The following is a 20,302-nucleotide window of genomic DNA, read 5'->3' as shown; positions in this document are numbered from 1 at the left end:
CTTTATGAATTTCTTCACTGATAAAATAGATAACATTAGAAATACAATAGCGAATGTAGATTCTACAGCGTCTAACACTTGAGTTTCATCCATCGCACCCAAAGATAAACTGCAGTGCTTTACAACCATAGGACAGGAAGAGCTAAATAAACTCATCACTGTATCTAAACCAACAACATGTTTATTAGATCCTGTACCCACTAAATTACTGAAAGAGTTGTTACCTGTAGCCGAAGAACCGCTTCTCAATATCATTAACTCGTTGTTATCTTTAGGTCACATCCCAAAACCATTCAAGCTGGCGGTTATCAAGCCTCTTATTAAGAAACCAAAACTAGATCCTAGTGTACTGGCAAATTATAGGCCTATTTCAAATCTTCCATTTATGTCAAAAATGTTAGAAAAAGTTGTGTCTGCTCAGTTGAGCACCTTCCTGCAAAAAAATGATCTGTATGAAGAATTTTAGTCAGGTTTCAGGCCCCACCATAGCACAGAAACTGCACTTGTTAAAATTACAAATGACCTGCTCCTTGCGTCAGATCAAGGCTGCATCTCATTTCTAGTCTTACTTGATCTTAGTGCTGCGTTCGACACCATAGATCATGACATACTCATAGATAGATTACAAAACTTTACAGGTATTCAAGGGCAGGCTCTAAGATGGTTTAGATCCTACCTGTCCGATCGCTACCATTTTGTTTACTTAAATGGGGTCTCATCTCATTTATCATCAGTAAAATATGGAGTGCCACAAGGATCCGTCCTAGGTCCCCTTCTATTTTCAATATACATGTTGCCCCTTGGTAATATTATTAGAAAATACAGAATTAGCTTCCACTGTTATGCTGATGATACTCAGCTATATATCTCAACAAGACCAGATGAAACTTCTCAATTATCTAAGCTAACAGAGTGTGTTAAAAATGTAAAAGATTGGATGACAAATAATTTTCTCCAATTAAATTCGGATAAGACAGAGATATTAATTATTGGACCAAAAAACACTACACAGAATCTTGTAGATTACAATTTGCAACTAGACGGATGTACTGTTACTTCCTCTACAGTCAGAAATCTGGGTGTCATATTAGACAGCAATTTGTCTTTTGAAAATCATATTTCCAATGTTACAAAAACTGCATTCTTCCATCTTAGAAACTACGAAACATGTTATCTGTTTCTTATGCAGAAAAGCTAGTTCATGCATTTATGACCTCTAGACTGGACTATTGTAATGCACTTCTAGGTGGTTGTCCTGCTTCGTCAATAAACAAGCTACAGGTAGTCCAAAATGCAGCAGCTAGAGTCCTTACCAGGTCAAGAAAATATGATCATATTACCACAATTTTACAGTCCCTGCACTGGCTACCTATTAAGTTCCGTATCAGTTACAAATTACCATTACTTACCTATAAGGCCCTAAATGGTTTAGCTCCTGCGTACCTAACTAGCCTTCTACCACGCTACAACCCATCGAGCACCCTAAGGTCACAAAACACTTTTGGTAGTTCCTAGGATAGCAAAGTCCACTAAAGGAGGTAGAGCTTTTTCACATTTGGCTCCCAAACTCTGGAATAGCCTTCCTGATAATATTCGGGGTTCAGACACACTCTCTCTGTTTAAATCTAGATTAAAAACGCATCTCTTACACCAAGCATTCGAATAATGTATCTCTTAAATTGTGAGTGTAGTTGCATCTGATCAAATGTGCATTTTTATTCATTAGCTTGGGTAAAACTAAAATTTTAGTTTGTTGGATCAGCAGCTATTCTAATGATGTCTCTATTTTGTTTCTATGTTTTAAATCCCGTGGCAACTAGGATTTACACAAGCTCCAGTCTGGATCCAAAACACCCGAGAAGAGATGATGCTGACCCTCAGAGGACCTCAGATGATGCTAACCCTGAATCAACAAACAGAAATAACAAATATTGCTACAAGTGTGACTGCATCATATAACAATTATTAATTAATAATATTAATAATGTTCATCGTCTAGCTGACTACGTCTTGTATTAATTTTCTCTAAAAATCCTGTCAAACATGCACAAACTGACAGTCACCACCATAAGGTACAACTAAATATTGTAGAAACATAATTTTCTGTAAAGTTGCTTTGTAACGATTTGTATTGTAAAAAGCGCTATACAAATGAACTTGAATTGAATTGAATTAAAAAAAAAAAAAAAAAAACTCCTAACTAGGTTAGAATACACTTTAATCATCTAATTTAGGAGCTGAGATCTAGTCTTCACATCGTGAACCTTTTTTGACATCCATACGACCCCAGTATATAACTGAGGTACTGTCTGTCAAAATTACCATAGACATAAGATAAAGGCAATAGCCTGTAGATTTTTCGGGTATTGCTATCTTAGAAGTTAGAAGTAAAATAATGACTTTGGGAAGAAGTCTCTGTCCTGCCCCTAGTGGAGGTGTGTGCATGCAACTATGCCTGAATAATCAAAAAGACAGTAATAAATTAATAGTAAGAAAATGTTTATAAAACTTATAAGTTGTGTAGTCCTTCTTAATGCATTGCCGTAAAAATGTGTGTGCCCACAACAGATACTGCACTGAGATTTACAGCCCCAGCTACTTTAGACAGCTTTAATGTTTTTGTCACAAGATTCACATTTAGAAGTCTATTTTTATTATTATTATTATTTTTTTTTGTATTTATTAGTTCTTAACATTTATTAATTCCTCTTAGGTAAAGACAGTGGGAAGCATTTAGTGTCCCTTCATTGGAATTACTGATATGCTGAGATTGCAGACTCCTACTCATGTCGTGATCCCTAATGACTAATCTGTTAGTCATTTAAAGATGAGTCAGACCCTATGGCATTTTGAACATTGATGACTCCACGATGAAACTTGATTACATAAGATCAAAGAGACAATGTCATCAAAGACAGGACTCAAGCTACAACAAAATGTCTCATTCATATAAAAACCTTAGTAGTGTCAAATTATCAGACATAAAAAATAAATAAAAAAAAGGCAGCAGAAATTCACATAAATTTAAACATTTTAAACAAATGTTCTCTGAAACAAAGCAAGTGATCTAAGGAAATTATGATCATTTCCTTTCCTAAAAGTGCCACAACACTGCAGTATTCCGAAGCCACACTGCCTAAAAGCATTCTGCATAACATTGTGCCCCAGGTATTCCTCCATTCTGGTGTAATGTATACACACTTTTCACATTTCAGTAAAATTCTGAATATACCCTAACTTTGTACACCAGGTCTTCCTCCATTCTGGTGTAATGTATACACACTTTTCACATTTCAATAAAATTATACATTTCAATCAAATAATAATTAAATAATAAATCATTGCAAATGCAACTTATTATGATTTCAATTACATTTTAAGCCATCATTTAATGTCTCTTGTTGATTTTGCATTATCATTTCTAATGATAATTTATGTATATATTTATATATGTTTAAATTTAATTTTACATAAAATATATTAAGATATAAACATATATAAGTAAATACATTAATAAATGTATATATTATGCAAAATTCCAAAATGTAGGTCTATTTACTGCACTTCTCTAGTGTAGTTATACTAAATGTACACAGATCCTGTTGTATAAATAATGTTTTAGTGTTTTATGGCGCTGTTTTGTTTTCGTAGTATACATTGATAAAAATAAAAAAATAAAAACAAAAAAATTCTCAGCAACCAATTGTAACATACAGGCGACGGAGAAGTTGAGGACAATAATAAAAATTCCACAGATAGTTGGAAGTTTCAGAAACAATGGAAAGGGAAAATGGAAAGAAATTAACTTAAAAATAAGAAAAATACACAGAAAAGAAAATCAAAATAAAGAGTCATTAAACAAGCTGACTGGTGACAGACAGCACTGGCTCCGACTCATTCTTCTCAATCACTCTAAAAGGGGTTCTACAGTGGAACAGCACACATTGTATAAAATTTGGAGGAGTTCTATTGGGGACCATCATCAGGCAGGTGTGCTCTGTTTTGTGCATTCAATCCAGCCAAAAGGAATGCCCAGAAGGAATCTTCCGGATAACGGATACACACACCAGATCTAAATACGAGGGTATGGTGGAGGAAACTGTACCACTGCTGGCAGATCCATGTAGTTGTTGTGGTTGATTATCCTGTAATGTAGGCTAAGGGGGAGGATCAAAATGCAGTAGATTTATAAAGGCAAGAGATAACAAATAATTAAACAGGATACAAATTCCTGCATCTCACCAAAAGATGACTATTACAGCTGAATCATCTATCCATCTATTTTCCAAACTACTTGTGGGTACAGCGTAATATCAGAAAAGTACAAATTTCCCTTTTATTTAAATTAAATTAAATTAATGCATTTAGCAGACGCTTTTATCCAAAGTGACTTACATTGCATTCAAGCTAACAATTTTCTTCTAACGTGTTCCTTGGGATTCAAACCCCCAACCTTGTGCTTGCTAACACAATGCTCTACCACTTGAGATAAAGGAACACTAGAGTATTTTTTTTTTCTCTCTTTTTTTTTTTTTTACTGGAGCTGACAGTTTGAGGAGTTACGTTTATAAACTGCAACCACAAACTATGCAAAGGCGGCAGTCCTTCCAGTGCACTCAGTGTCTGAATTCACTCATTTGTTTTCATTCACTCCTTCAAGTGGACTATGCTAGTGGACTTATGTAGGGAATAGTGAATGAGGGAATAGGGGGCAATTTCAAACACAGCAAATGATTAACTATGGAAACCAACAAAGGAACACTAGCAACCAAGGACACAGAAAGTTAAGCACAGGAACTGAGAACATAGTGACAATGGAAAGCAATGAACATAAGAATAAAACAAAATATAAACAATGCACAAAATAGGAGTCGTAGAACAGATGATTTGTGACACCAATAATATTATTATACATTTATTAATGAGCCATAATAATAAGCCAAGTCAACTGCTTCCATAATACAATCAGTCAGTCATTAAGTAAGTCATTAGAAGGTAGTTTGGTTCTGGTTAAATATAAATGAAAACATGGGTGCAAATTAAGTGCAAATGGCTCAAAATGAGTTAATCGCTGTTATTAAAAAATTCTAATAATAATAATAACAAAATAAAAACTGGCTCATTGTAATGGCTAAAACGGTGCTGAGTGTAATAAGTGCTTTTATGCTTGTTTCATGTCACTCTCTTAGCACTTTGTGGCAGAACACTGTTTTGTTTCCTCAAATATCTCTCTGTGATTTGTCCATCTGGTCCACTGGTTGGTTCTGAATTCCGCTGGTGCTGGAAATTATTTGCTCTTTTTTCCATGGCCTTTGAACTTAGCCATAAAGTTGAACGCTCCTAGATATTCACCAAGCAGCACACCCATTTTAGTGGGTAAAAGACTGTGACAGAGTTGAAGCAAGACAGAGATGTAAAATGTTATACATGCAAACTGAAAGAAACACACACACACACACATACACACAACTATTTAAATTTCTCAATTAGATTTTGGCTTCACTGAGAAAAAGACTTTAGTCTTGAATGTGTCTGTCATACTGTTTGTGAAGAGACCGGTGAAAGACAACCCTAGATCATAGAAGTGTAAAAGATACGTTTGCTTTGTATTCTTACATTGTTGTAAATAGACAATGCATACTCTTTCTCAGTATTACCTGCACTAAGATTATCCCTGTTTATTGTCAGAGCACAATAAGAGATAGAAAAAACAACTTTTTACTGTATATATAGCTTTTTTTTATTAAGACCTAATTGTTCCAATGGAGATACCACCCTTTAAGTTGTATAGCTTTAGTATAGCATAGTAGCCATTTTATAACAGATTCAAATTATGTTATTATAATAAATAAACATGAAATTAAAATCTTTAATACTGAGGTCCAGCATTACTTACTTCTTCACAGCGATGGCCATGTAGATGCTTCGAGGCATATAAACATAAACCTGTTCCCTTCTAACAGCATCCACAATTTTCCTACACGCATACTCCGGCTCAAGAATAGGCATGATTCTGGGCCATCTGCAAAAAAATACACATACACACCAGTATAAGCACTTTGTCTTTGAAGACATTTATAAAGCAGATAAGAGGAACTACAGGAATAATTCTCTAATTTGAAAATACTTTTACTTTACTTTACCAATAATACTGTGACACTCTTTGCTAAACACATTTTAGTTTTAATCTGAATTAAACAAATGTACAAAGTTAAACAAAAACCTCATTAGAATCAAACGATGAAATGTGAACTACACAGACCCTACAATATACAAAATTATTAACATGATATAAGCTGAATGAGAAAAATGACCATTGAATTTCCACATTTAAATACACTGAACCCACCAAGTAATCGACAAGTAATAAATTCCAAACATAGAAACAATCTTCCATTTTGAGAAAAAGAGAAAACCACACTCACTCACACCGAGATATTAGAGAGCACTGGGTTAATTACATGAGCTCTGTCATCTTCTTTCTGTCCTACATGAGTGTCTCTTTCTCAAGCAAATTAACTGTTACTCGTATTTCATTATAACCCAGTTAATTAAAATTGCATAATGCATACAGATTTGCAGAAATTCTGGATAAAACTGGTTCTATGTTTTTAACATATTATATAACAATGTAATGCAAGTTTAAGTGCACTGTACTGTATGTTTGATGTTTGTGTGCAGAAAAGCCCTGGCTCTACACTCTTACCTCCACTCATACAAATTAACATCCACTCCAAAAGCCTACAGTTATAAAGTGAGCTGTGACTCATGATACCACCAAATAAATACACATTATCACTTTCCCATGTATTCACAAATTTCATGTACATTGTTCATCACTGGTAGAATGCTCTTGTACTAACCCTACAGACTAATTTCCTTTAAATATTCAAGAAATGTTTATAACTGCCCTTAGAACATGACATTATCCTGTTGATGTTAACTGTATTCAAAATAAATCTCTGTGCTCTATATTCACCATTTCTTATTGTTCTAGCATGTAATTGTATAGATATTTATTATTTCTATAAGATGAAACACTTTTTTATTTCTCATTTGTAAGCTGCTTTGGATAAAAGTAGGTGTTAAATATAAGGTTCTGTAATGAAACTCTAGATGGCGCAGGCCAATATGTTCTAACTCAATTATATAGATGTAACTATATCATCATTCAAATGTCACAGTTGATTGGTTTATCTTCACATAAGCAGCAAATGAGCTTACTGCTCAACATTCAAATACTTGGCTAGTGCTTGCTGTAGCAGTTGTGGCACGCTTAGAAACCATCCACCTTCCCAGCTCCACCTGTATAGATCTGCTACAGGTTAATTTTATGAATGTTACATATGGGGGTTATTTCATATGTTAAATGTGCAGCAGCAGTATTTTCTATGTGCTCACAGCAGCATGTCTGTGTGGATGTACTGGCATTAGTGCCTTGGCAGAAGTCGTGGCCTAATGGTTAGAGGGTTGGACTCCCAATCGAAGGGTTGTGAGTTCTAGTCTCGGGCCGGACGGAATTGTGGGCTGGGGGGAGTGCATGTACAGTCCTCTCTCCACCTTCAATACCACGACTTAGGTGCCCTTGAGCAAGGCATCGAACCCCAACTGCTCCCCGGGTGCCGCAGCATAAATGGCTGCCCACTGCTCAAATTCTGAGTATGGGTCACCATACTGAATGTCACTTTACTTCACTAGTAGATCTATTATGCCAATACCAAACACATAAACATTTGAATGTATACTACCATGCTAAACTCTTCTGAGAGTTGTCATGACGGAAATTAATAAATGTAAATGTACATGCTTCTCCATTGTACTGCTGCAGAGTGTACTACATTGTCACAGATTACACTTATAAATTATACAGCCATATCCACAGGCAGGTTTATCATAATAATAATAATAATAATAATAAAAACCGTGTTCTGAGCAATACAGAAAATGTTTGGTTAAGCAGGAAGGAAATGTAGGTTTACTTTTTTATAAACAATATGTTTCTTACTTTGTGTTGGCACCATCAAACATGCCAGTGTTAATGAAAAATGGGCAGACTATGGTGGTCTTCACTCCATCACAGCCCATGGCCAGCAGCTCTAGTGCCATAGACTCAGCAAAGCCAACTGCAGCAAATTTACTTGCACAATAATCTGTACAAAAGCACAATTGTCATTTGAAATGTTTGTTTATTTCTAAGTGAGAGATTTACATTGTTAACTTTTACCTGCCAGTCCATTTACTCCAATAAGTCCAGCGGAGCTTGCAATACTGACCAAATGGCCATGATTAGCAGCAATCATTGCTGGCAGAAATGCCTTGTACATCTAAGAAAAGATATAGACTATCATGTTTTGTTTTAGCATCATTTAGAGGCAAAATATACAGACGGACAGACAGACAGACAGATAGATAGATGGCATACATACCCAGAAATGTGCCAGACTATTGACCTCCATAGACTTCTCTATGAGTGAATCAGGAGATTCCATGAACTTCTTCCCAGTAACAATTCCTGCATTATTTATCAAAATTGTGATATCACCAACCTCACGCTTTACCTTAATAAAACAAAAGGATTGAGTCATGAATTAAGCAAGGTCTTATTCGACTCAAAATGTAAACTCACTATAATGTAACACCTAAGAGATTACCATTGTCCTAAAGTTGAAAGTATCAAAACAGTGCCATAGTTATAACTTAGCCACAGCAGTTCATTGTGGTTTTTCAACTTTTTTTTATACTAAGAAAATCCAAACTGAAACCATTAAAAATTATTAATAGACACTGTTATAATGATAAAGCATTTTACAGTGTACTGAAAATAAAAACAACATACAGACACGATAAACATTTGAGCAAAAGAGAGTGAATGTTTATAGTCATAATGTTTATGGTCATTACAAATTTGGCACTTGTGTAGGCCCTGAGGCACACAATGACATACTTTTCCTGACCTCAAATAAATGAAAAGGCAATCCCATTAAAATGTACAGATAAATAAATCCTAATACTTCTAAAATATGAATGTGAAATATATAAATAAATCAAATAAACTATGCCCAGTTGTTAGCTATGTACACTGCACTTTACATGTAACGTTAGTGTACTAAGTCTTTGTACAGTACAAAGTGCAACCGTGTATTCTACCTGGTTTGCGATTCTGTACACTTCCTCCCGGTCGCTGCAGTCGCAGGTATATGTGTACGCTCGCGCTCCATGCGTTTCTTTAATCATACGAGCAGTCTCTTTATTACCGTCCTCATTAATATCCCACAGCACAGGTTGCGCGCCTAGGCGCGCGAACTCCAGGGCCATGAGGCGACCTATGCCACTGCCCGCCCCGGTCAGCAACACAATCTCTCCGGACACATTCTTTTTTCGAGGCGGTATAAATAACCTAACGAATGCTTCTAAGCTGTAGACCAGTGACATCAAAAGCACATGAAGAGTCTCCAAGAGAAAGTTCATGATGATGATGATGAATAGAACCTAGACACAATGGTTATTCGTTTAGCAAGTTTATTCAGTTTTTCAACAATCGAAAATTTACGCTGCTATCACTAATAATTCTGGTGAAAGTTATCATGTCGTCGTATTTACTCGTTGTCTATTGATAGGCATCAACAGTCTTACCTCACTCGTTTCGATTAACGCTCACTAATACAGATTTGCTCCAGCTTTTACAGGAGTGGATGGATTATCGACCTTCCCACCGGCTGTTCAATTCGTGTTTACCGAATGACAAAGTTCAGTATTTGTGTAGCGAAGAGTAGCCTACTAACGGGACAGGATGTAATGGGCGCGGCATATGTTTAACCATTTGATGCCCGCCAGTTTCCTTAACAACGCGCGCATGAGAAAATAAACTGTTTAACTATTAAAGTAAACCTTTATCAGTTGCCTTGAATAAATTCATAAAGTGAATTACAGCTGCAGGCAGATCATTTAATAATGGTGGTGGAATTAATATGTGACGTTTACAAATCTTTTCGAAGCTAGCATTGTTTTGTTAGCCTATAACTTCTGTAGCAATATTAGTGTAGGACGACCCGCTCAAGTAACATTGATAACCATAATAATGACAATAACCATAGGCCTACAACTGAGACAGAGAGAGAGAGAGATACAGCAGAAAAGCTGAGTCCATATCCCTAACATAATAGCATAGGCTAATCGAGATCACTTACAGTGAATTTTGTCCAGCTGAAAACATAACTGCAGGAATAAATAAACTGAATGTTTTGGTCTGTTATGTGGATGTTTATAGACTAGTTATTTCGTAGTTGTCATCCTTGGTTTGAACAAGCATTTAGTTATTAGGTTGCACTCCAAATAAAGTGTATCATGAGACTTTTCACATTCACAGAACAAAGGTGAGCCTATATCTTCTCTTGATACCATTGACTTTCACAGCCCTTATGTGACAATTGGTGCAATAAAATTGGGATTTGGAAAGAAGATACACTTCTATAAATTTCCATTACTGATATTAGCTGATTAAACTAGGGAGCACCTACAGCTTTCTTGATAACCCTTTGATTTTATTTGCCCTGTATGCAGTGGCGGTTCTACATTGAAATACACCCTGGGCGAGACCTCTTTCGAGCGCCCCCGACCCCCCCCCCCCCCCCCCCCCCACAAACACACACACAAAAAACTTAGCAAACAAAGTTCTGCACAAACAGCAATATTTTATTATAACAACTGTTTTCATATGATGTCAGATTATTGCATGCACGTTTCCAATTTGCCATTCCTGCACTTGTTAAATTGATGTTCCTCTTGGAAAACAAATTTGCAGCAGAAGCAAAAGAGGCTGTTGTTCTTAATTAAATAAATCAGCCAACTTCTTGCCATCTTTTCACCACTTACTAATGTCTTCTTAAAATATTAGTGGTGGCAACTTCTCCCATTACTCTCATTCCTACGGTAAACAAAGCCAGGTGGCACTTTACTTGGTCCTCTGTGAACCAGCTCAGTCCGAATCCTGTCAGTCAGATGTGAGGGCCAGTGGGGCTCAGTGGGAGTTCAGCTCCAGGCATTTCTATCAGACAGCATATTGGCATATTACTCAAAACACATCGCAGTGAAAAAACACAGTCCTACTCATAAATTATCAGAAATATTAAAATTACATTAAATTGCAGTTGTCTTGTAGCCCACACACACACACACACATACACACACACACAATATGCACACCTGAAAGCTCATGCTGGGTAGAAGTAGAGGCAAAGAGGTCTTCATCCACAATATCAGATATTTGTGGAGACATGTGTAGCGGAGGAGGTGGTTGGCTCATCCTGACCAGTGGCAGAGGATGCTCCAAAATATTTTAGAAGTGCCCCTGAAATTGCAATTTAACTGCATTTGAAATCAAAAGACCATAGGATAATGTTTTATAAAGCTAAAACAGCCTAGGGTCAAATTGACTCAAAACATAATAGAAGGGTTACATAAACATGCTCTTACACACTAAATGTCTGTCATTACACGCTATATCCTCCTAGACCCGGAAAAAAACAAAAACATTTATTTATTTCATTTTTTCCCCCATGTCATCACATTGTTTAGAGTATAGAAACAAATAGTAAAAAAAAAATACGTTGAAAAATTATATTTTATTCACGTTATGCTATGGTCACTGGGACTCAGTTGTTTAAAAAAATAAAATGACTTTAAATTATATGTATAGGCAAAAAAAAAAACTTTTTGGGTTTCAGGATATTTTTCAACCAAAATTTGTATATCAATCTAACTTTCATGGAGGTGCCATTAGGTTACTGACTACTGATTTAGTTATGACTTGTAAAACTATACTTAGGAAACTATACTTAGCATACTGTGTAGCAAATAAAATGCCGTTAGTTATTTACAGGGCCTAATGTTAAACCAACTGATGGAAATGATAACTGAACTTTTAACAGTTTAATTGCAAAGCACAATATTATAAATTAGATCTCGTGATTGAGTTGAAACCAAATTATTGTTGTATAAGCATAGCAAGCATCATAGCAGAAAGGCTAACAAAGAGTTATACCCACCACCAATTAACATTAGCCCTTCATTCATGAAATGGATACTGTAATCATACAGAGACACTAGTTGCATACCTTTATCTTTTGCTCGTTTCTCCTCTTCTTCTTTTCTTTTTTTTCGAAATTGGGCACCTGGCTTTGACCTTTTCTTCTCCATCTCTGTTTATTTGGCACTCGACAATCAACAGATTTCCCATCCCCCCACCTGTCACTCACGACCAGAAGTCAAGACTAAACCAATTCACCTTGATGACCGCATAATCGTTTTGTATTGCCTAGTATCATTTGCAGGAACTATAGGCCTGTATTATAACATTATGAATGAAATGTGCGTTATTTGGAAGAAAGTCGAGGTGTGTGACTGACTTTAGCCTATTATTAATTATATTACTAGTGGATCCCCCGTCCCCGTCCACCCCCGCCCTGTCCGTTCCATTTGAGAGAGACCCAGAGGTGAAATGTCGCACGCGCCTCTCGCCCCACCCCCTTACACTTCTCACAACACAAAGCTTCAGTGGATATTTTCAGCAAGCAGGGGCGCCGGCAGCTGCAGGGAGCGCCAATTTGCCAATTCCACACACAGTGAAATGATATAAATGACGAAAAACCGCTTCGCGACACAGAGGATTTTTTGTTTATCTGCTCGTGCTGCCGCCCCCAATGTGTCACGAAAAAATGACGCCCCGGGCGGCTGCCCGGTTCGCCCGTGCCTAAAACCGCTACTATGATACCCAAAATTTACATCACTTAATTTAATGCATGGCAGAGCTCTTGTTTCGCAACCACAGGGTTATGGTTATACTTAGGATCTGGGGCGCTGTAAAGGGGGGGGGGGGGGGGTAAACGATGACGATTCTCGGGGCCCATGACTAAGAGGGGGCCCAGAGAAGGCCCCAATAAAATTGTGGTGCTAAAAAAAAATATTTGATAGTAAAAATTATTAACTTTAAATTATTCTATTTGCGGTTTCCTGGTGTCAAAAAATTTATTTGTTTAGGAAACACAAACGTCCGTGGGCCCCTCTCCCCCTCTCGATTATCATAAAATGGTTTAGTCCGCCCAAATTGTATCCAGTAACCAAGGCAACACAATAGCGCCGGCAGATTCAACTTGACAGAGGATGTGAAAATGCCTGAAAAATCTGGAAGTCAAAAACGGAAAGAGAAAAAAATAAGAGAAGTGAAAGAGGCAAAGGGTCGACAGTATGTTACCCAACATTTCACAAGAAAAAAAGTGGGTTTGTAAGTAGGCCTAAATTGTTAGTGGACCGCCCGTGACAATGATCGTAACCTACGGCACTTTTCTGTGCGTACGCACGCTTTGTACATGAGGCCCTAGGTCTCTACGGTAGCATTTTTCGATAAGTTGGCACGTTTCGATAGAGCAGGGTGCAGAGGGTGCACAGCTTTGCCTCACATGCAGCCAGTGTCGGCATCTTTGTACGAGGCGGCGCCCACTTTCAGCACCCTGCTGCGGTCCACGCTGTTGCACCTGTCTTGCAAGCAGTAACTTCATGAACTCGAACTATCAGCTGTTTGTGAGGTTTCAGTGCCTCTCTTGAAGATGATGTGGAGTTGTATTACTACACTGTCCCCTATATTGTCAAATACAGCATGATTCATCTCTGCCAACCATCTTCACATAATACTTTCACATTATCTGATCCAGACCGTCGGCAAAACTCAATTTAAACAGCGCAAAATCACTGCCTGTGGACGTTATAGATAGAAATTATTATATTTCTGTTTTTATTCACACAATAAGTATTTAAACTAGTTTTAATGAAAATTCGTGTACACTGTAAAAAAATTCTTGTTGTTTTTACAAAAACTTTTTGGCAGCTGTGGTTGCCAGAATAATTTTGTAAAAATACAGAAAACTGTAAACACATTTACGTCAAAAACTGTTAATTTTACAATATAAAGCTGTAATTTACAAACAAGAAAATGTGAATATAAACCAGTAAATTCAACAACACACAAAATTAAATCTGTTTTGTACCTTGAAAATACTGACAACCACCATAATAATAAAGATGGTACTGTATAAGAGAAAGCTACATGAAGTATCAAAGCTCATCACAAGTAGCTTCACCACAAGCAGAAGTATATATTAACATATAGAAGGTGCACATTTATGGAAACACAAAACACCATCATGGTAACACACGTGATACTTAAATAATGCAAAAAACTTTCATTAAGCAACAGAAGATGTAACATAAAGCTCAAATGTACATAACTGATAACAAGAACTATTTAAAAACATGATTATTTAAACAAAATACTTTCAAACGTGGAGTGTCACGCAGGGAATTCTGGGAATATCAGTTTACAGTTTTAGACTGTAAATTATACATTGATTTGTTCTTTTTTTACTTCTAAAAGCTGTATAATTAACAGAATTTTACTGTAAATTTACATTAAATGCTTTGTTAGATCTTTTACAGTTTTTCCCTGTATATAGTACGGGAACTTACTGTTAACCTATTATCAGTTTTTTTCCGTAGCGTTTTTACAAAATTTTACAGTTAAAATTACACTTATTTTTTACAGTGTAGTTTTAGGAAAAGTCAGGGAGCAGCAAGGCTTTGTGATTTATTTAGACAAAGTTACTGACTATGCAAATTTCAAAACGGTCAAAATGATGCCATGTTCATTCTAGTGTTAAAGATAATTACCATAAGTTTAAATGTTGCGGTTAAAATGAATGCTGGTGGCTGTTGGAATGGTAAAAGTGCATGATAAGGGAACTCAGTTTTCTCAAACGCACTTCAGTGTTTCCGTTACATTTCAACTGTCATGTTAAAAATATCAGGTTAGATTAGATTAACTTTATTGTCATTGCCAGTGTACAGTACAAATATTCATACAAATATAAATATATGTGAATACCACTGATCTAAATAGATCAGTGGTGAATACACTATATTACACATGTACAGCCAGGGGCGCTGCTGAGGATTTTGGGCCCCATGAAAAGAATCTTGACAGGGCCCCCAACACAGCTGAGAGTTTTTTCATATTAATTTACATAAAATCATGCTCTTTTATGGTATTTTGACTATCATTCTCATATATTTAAGTCAATCAGACAATTGAACTCCATCCCATGTCCATCCACACCTGTAATTTGTCCTCTGTAATACCGCACTACTTCAGTACTGTATAATGTATATACTGTGCATAGCTGTACATGTGTAATATAGTGTATTCACCACTGATCTATATATTTAGATCAGTGGTATTCACATATATTTATATTTGTATGAATATTTGTACTTTACACTGGCAATGACAATAAAGTTAATCTAATCTAACCTGATATTTTTAACATGACAGTTGAAATGTAACGGAAACACTGAAGTGCGTTTGAGAAAATTGAGTTCCCTTATCATGCACTTTTAACATTCCAACAGCCACCAGCATTCATTTTAACCGCAACATTTAAACTTATGGTAATTATCTTTAACACTAGAATGAACATGGCATCATTTTGACCGTTTTGAAATTTGCATAGTCAGTAACTTTGTCTAAATAAATCACAAAGCCTTGCTGCTCCCTGACTTTTCCTAAAACTACACGAATTTTCATTAAAACTAGTTTAAATACTTATTGTGTGAATAAAAACAGAAATATAATAATTTCTATCTATAACGTCCACAGGCAGTGATTTTGCGCTGTTTAAATTGAGTTTTGCCGACGGTCTGGATCAGATAATGTGAAAGTATTATGTGAAGATGGTTGGCAGAGATGAATCATGCTGTATTTGACAATATAGGGGACAGTGTAGTAATACAACTCCACATCATCTTCAAGAGAGGCACTGAAACCTCACAAACAGCTGATAGTTCGAGTTCATGAAGTTACTGCTTGCAAGACAGGTGCAACAGCGTGGACCGCAGCAGGGTGCTGAAAGTGGGCGCCGCCTCGTACAAAGATGCCGACACTGGCTGCATGTGAGGCAAAGCTGTGCACCCTCTGCACCCTGCTCTATCGAAACGTGCCAACTTATCGAAAAATGCTACCGTAGAGACCTAGGGCCTCATGTACAAAGCGTGCGTACGCACAGAAAAGTGCCGTAGGTTACGATCATTGTCACGGGCGGTCCACTAACAATTTAGGCCTACTTACAAACCCACTTTTTTTCTTGTGAAATGTTGGGTAACATACTGTCGACCCTTTGCCTCTTTCACTTCTCTTATTTTTTTCTCTTTCCGTTTTTGACTTCCAGATTTTTCAGGCATTTTCACACCCTCTGTCAAGTTGAATCTGCCGGCGCTATTGTGTTGCCTTGGTTACTGGATACAATTTGGGCGGACTAAACCATTTTATGATAATCGAGAGGGGGAGAGGGGCCCACGGACGTTTGTGTTTCCTAAACAAATACATTTTTTGACACCAGGAAACCGCAAATAGAATAATTTAAAGTTAATAATTTTTACTATCAAATATTTTTTTTTAGCACCACAATTTTATTGGGGCCTTCTCTGGGCCCCCTCTTAGTCATGGGCCCCGAGAATCGTCATCGTTTACCCCCCCTTTACAGCGCCCCAGTGTACAGCTATGCACAGTATATACATTATACAGTACTGAAGTAGTGCGGTATTACAGAGGACAAATTACAGGTGTGGATGGACATGGGATGGAGTTCAATTGTCTGATTGACTTAAATATATGAGAATGATAGTCAAAATACCATAAAAGAGCATGATTTTATGTAAATTAATATGAAAAAACTCTCAGCTGTGTTGGGGGCCCTGTCAAGATTCTTTTCATGGGGCCCAAAATCCTCAGCAGCGCCCCTGCTTAGGATCAAAGGTAAGAGACATCTGGCTTAGATATGCCACGTGTAAAATATATTCAAATGACAGTAATAACATGCTGCATTACTTCCTCACACTAGTGGTGCTTAATCTAATCTGAATAATAAAGACCTTGCGTGGTGAATTTTCCATGCAGGATAACATTTTTGAAAGCTGCTTCACAAATTGAAATCCCATTGAAAATGTACTACCTCTTGCATTGATTGTATGAGTTTCATGATAGTCATGTAATTAGTAGAATTGCTTTTCACTTCTAACTCACATCCTAAAACATGCAATCACACTACCACTTCAAATATATGTGTTTGGTTGTGAGAAGACATCATAATCTCAGCACAGATCAGAAGAGGTAATGCAACTTGCTTTTACTCAATAACAAAGGCTGCTGAGGCACAAACCTCAGACAGAAAATGCTAATGTCTTGTGCCACACACACACAGAGAGAGAGAAGGCATTGCTATTCAAGACACACATTCAAGTGCAGTTTCGAGCAGTTTATTCAAGCTATACAGCAAATGACAATATTCAGAATTGTAGCCAATAAAATATACATCTGTGTAAAAGACAAGTGTTGTGAATAAATGATCATCATGTAATGGAGAAATAAATGTCAGTATTGTTTTATCTAACATTTTCATCATTTTAGACTTAATGAATGTCTTATGTCAACCAGAATTGTAGTGTTAAAAAAGAAAAATGGCTGTGATACAGCATTTGCCAGAAGTAGGTAATCATGATTATTAAAATCTGCTACACAATTTGTAAATGTAAATTTGAATTCATATTTGACATGCAATGTTAAGACAATATATCCATGGTTTGAGGTCGTAAATAGGTCTTATTCACATTAAATCATATTACCACAATAAAGACATGAACACTTCATTAAAACATTATGTGCGCATTTAAAAGCGTGTATCCTCTTTCGGTTCTCAGGTGGTATCTAAGGGGCTAGAGAGAAAGGGGACTAGGACACAGCAGAAAAATACCATCTTAATATCCCATGAATCCACCATACCTCTTTTCTATCTCTGATGAATTTTCATCTTCAACTTCATCTTGGGATCGTTTTAAGAAACCTCCATAGCGTTTAGACTCCTGCCACCACTGTGGTCGACCTACACGCCTCATGAAGCCCCCATATCGTTTTTGTAGTGCCTTAACCCCACTCTCCAAGTCATAAAGCTCTCCCCTCTTCATAAAGCCCCCATAACGTTTTGCCATACCCTTTACACTCTGTGCTTCTCCTTTTGAATCAAGGACGTCTGTCAGAGCCGCCTCCTCCCTCTCACCATCAGACTCAACTTGATTGGCCAGCATTTCAACATCATGATTAGTCAGGATTGCTCTGCCATGGTCAACGTCTTCTGGCTCCAGCCCATAGAGCTCTGCAGTCTTCTTCATGAATCCTCCATAACGCTTCATGAAGCCTCCATAACGCTTCATAAAACCCCCATACCGCTTCATGAAGCCACCGTATTTTTTGTCTACTGGGTGCTGATGGGTGTCCAAGTGTTCTATTTCTTTGGATGCTCGGTTACCCTCAGGCGTGTTATCAGCATTCAGCATAAAACGTTTGCACAAACTCCAAGAGCTGCCTGCATTCAGATGCTCCTCACACTCCACCACACATTCCTGTGAAAAAAAAAAAAGTAAAATAGTCAATGAGACATACAACAAATTCTTAGAAAATGATGGATGTCTCTTTTGCCCAGACACTAAAGTTTAAAGGGGATATGAAATATTTGCTCAAACATAAAAAAAGAAATGTTCTCCCTCAGCCTTCATCTCCCAATTCATAACTGGGCAATATGCAAATGAGTGAGTGTGTTTTGGGTGATATGGGGATGAGTAGGTGTTGAGTATGTGCTAAGCTTGTGGGAAACCATAGAAACACTAATACAGAGTGACATACTGAATGTGAACAAAATACACCAATAACCCTATTCTCACACAAACACACAAACAAAAATGTTTAAATGATATAATATTTGGTGAACTCAGTAACATGAAGAGAGCAGGACCAGTTGCTAATTTTTTATTGTTATAAAATAACAAAATAACAAAACAACAAAAGTACACAAAACACTGGAACCAGGAAATATAACACAAAACTGAGCCAAAATGTAACCTTCATTTTAGAACAAGACCTGACACATTAACAAGGTAAACACAAGGGTTATATAGCTCAACTCCTGTCATGTCAAAGGACAACAAACCAAGAACCAAAATTCAGCCAATGGATGACAGGATGATATAACCACTGCAGAGCAAGAGACCACAGAGGCGCATGTGGAACAGACCACCACAGCAAAGCCAGAGACCACCATGGCTGAGAAAAAGATCACCTCAGCAGAGAACGAGACCACAGGGTTGCTGGCAGATTTTTTGGGGAACTCAGAAATGTGGAGAGCGCAGAATCGAGTTTCAGGTTTAATCTTAAATTAATTTTAAAAATAACAAAAGTGCAACAAAACACTGGAACAAAGAGACACAGAAGCAGAACAGAGCAAAGCAAAACATGACAAGAACGAACATAAATTAACAAACATTTAACTTACAGTAAATTAACTATCAAAACACAGAAGCAAAATCAGGAGATAACGAGTAAACAAGAACAAGTTGAAACTAAACACTAAAGGTCCATAACAAGTACAAATATAAGAACAACAAATGCATAATTCTGTTTACATTAAATTTGCACACACTGACAAGAACATATCCATTATATTCAATCAAAATTGAAAAATTTGTTATCACTTCCTCAAGTTTTTTTTTTTTTTTCTTTCTTTTTTTTTGCAAATTACAATTTTTTTGTTGTGAGAGAAAACGAAGTTGTTAGACAGAGCAGCTGGGGTTGCTGAGTCTTCTGGATGAATCCAGGTCTCAGTCTCAGGTCTCAGGACAGGTCGCAGAGTGAAGATTGCAAAGAATAAGCAGAAATTAAGTCAGCGTTGTTGACAGCTGCCTGACAATTCCAGAGACCCACAGCAAAAGGAAGAGGTGCAGTAGAAGATGTACAGATAGGACGCAGGTTAGCAAGATTGCAGTGCCATCTGCGAGTGATGTTAGAGTGTTGTAGCGATACAACTGGAATGTATTGTAATTGAATTGAATTGTAAATGCATGAAGGGAAAGGACATAAAGTAGTGTGCAAAGGGGAAAAATAGAATACTAAAGCATTGCATGGTTTCATTGTGCAGTAAAGTTTACAAAGTAGCTAAAGGTAAACTGAATTACTCCTCATAAGCACAAATACTAGTTTCATTCACATATTACATTTCACATATCACATTTAAATCATTATTGAAATTAGACAAAGGTCAGCAATACTAAACAATTAGAAGTGTATGTTTTAGCCTACCTATGGTCAGATGTTTTTTTTTTTTTTTTTTTTTTTTTTGTTTGCAAGAATTTCAAGAGCTCCAGACCGGTTTAG

At 36.8% G+C, this 20,302-nt stretch overlaps 2 protein-coding genes across 2 annotated transcripts in view; both read right to left on the bottom strand.

Annotated features, from left to right (window-relative positions):
- Window positions 1–4,899: 4,899 nt before the first annotated feature.
- Window positions 4,900–9,794, bottom strand: sdr16c5b (short chain dehydrogenase/reductase family 16C, member 5b). The gene is made up of 7 exons (XM_026247030.1): window positions 9,634–9,794; window positions 9,148–9,489; window positions 8,427–8,558; window positions 8,225–8,324; window positions 8,006–8,150; window positions 5,897–6,022; window positions 4,900–5,384 (listed from the first exon to the last, which is right to left on the bottom strand). Exons 2-7 carry the CDS (start codon window positions 9,466–9,468, stop codon window positions 5,288–5,290), a joined length of 921 nt encoding a protein of 306 aa, XP_026102815.1. The 5' UTR covers window positions 9,469–9,489; window positions 9,634–9,794; the 3' UTR covers window positions 4,900–5,287.
- Window positions 9,795–17,344: 7,550 nt separating this feature from the next.
- The window catches only part of penkb (proenkephalin b), a 4,384-nt gene continuing 1,426 nt past the window's right edge, over window positions 17,345–20,302 (bottom strand). Inside the window, exon 3 of the mRNA XM_026247029.1 lies at window positions 17,345–18,498. Coding sequence (XP_026102814.1) covers window positions 17,857–18,498 — 642 coding nt within the window. The 3' untranslated portion in view covers window positions 17,345–17,856. The remainder of the gene's footprint in view (window positions 18,499–20,302) is intronic.

This window comes from Carassius auratus, unplaced genomic scaffold (genome assembly GCF_003368295.1).
Source record: "Carassius auratus strain Wakin unplaced genomic scaffold, ASM336829v1 scaf_tig00014207, whole genome shotgun sequence".
Lineage (NCBI taxonomy): Eukaryota > Metazoa > Chordata > Actinopteri > Cypriniformes > Cyprinidae > Carassius > Carassius auratus.
This window is presented reverse-complemented; position numbering and strand designations above follow the sequence as displayed.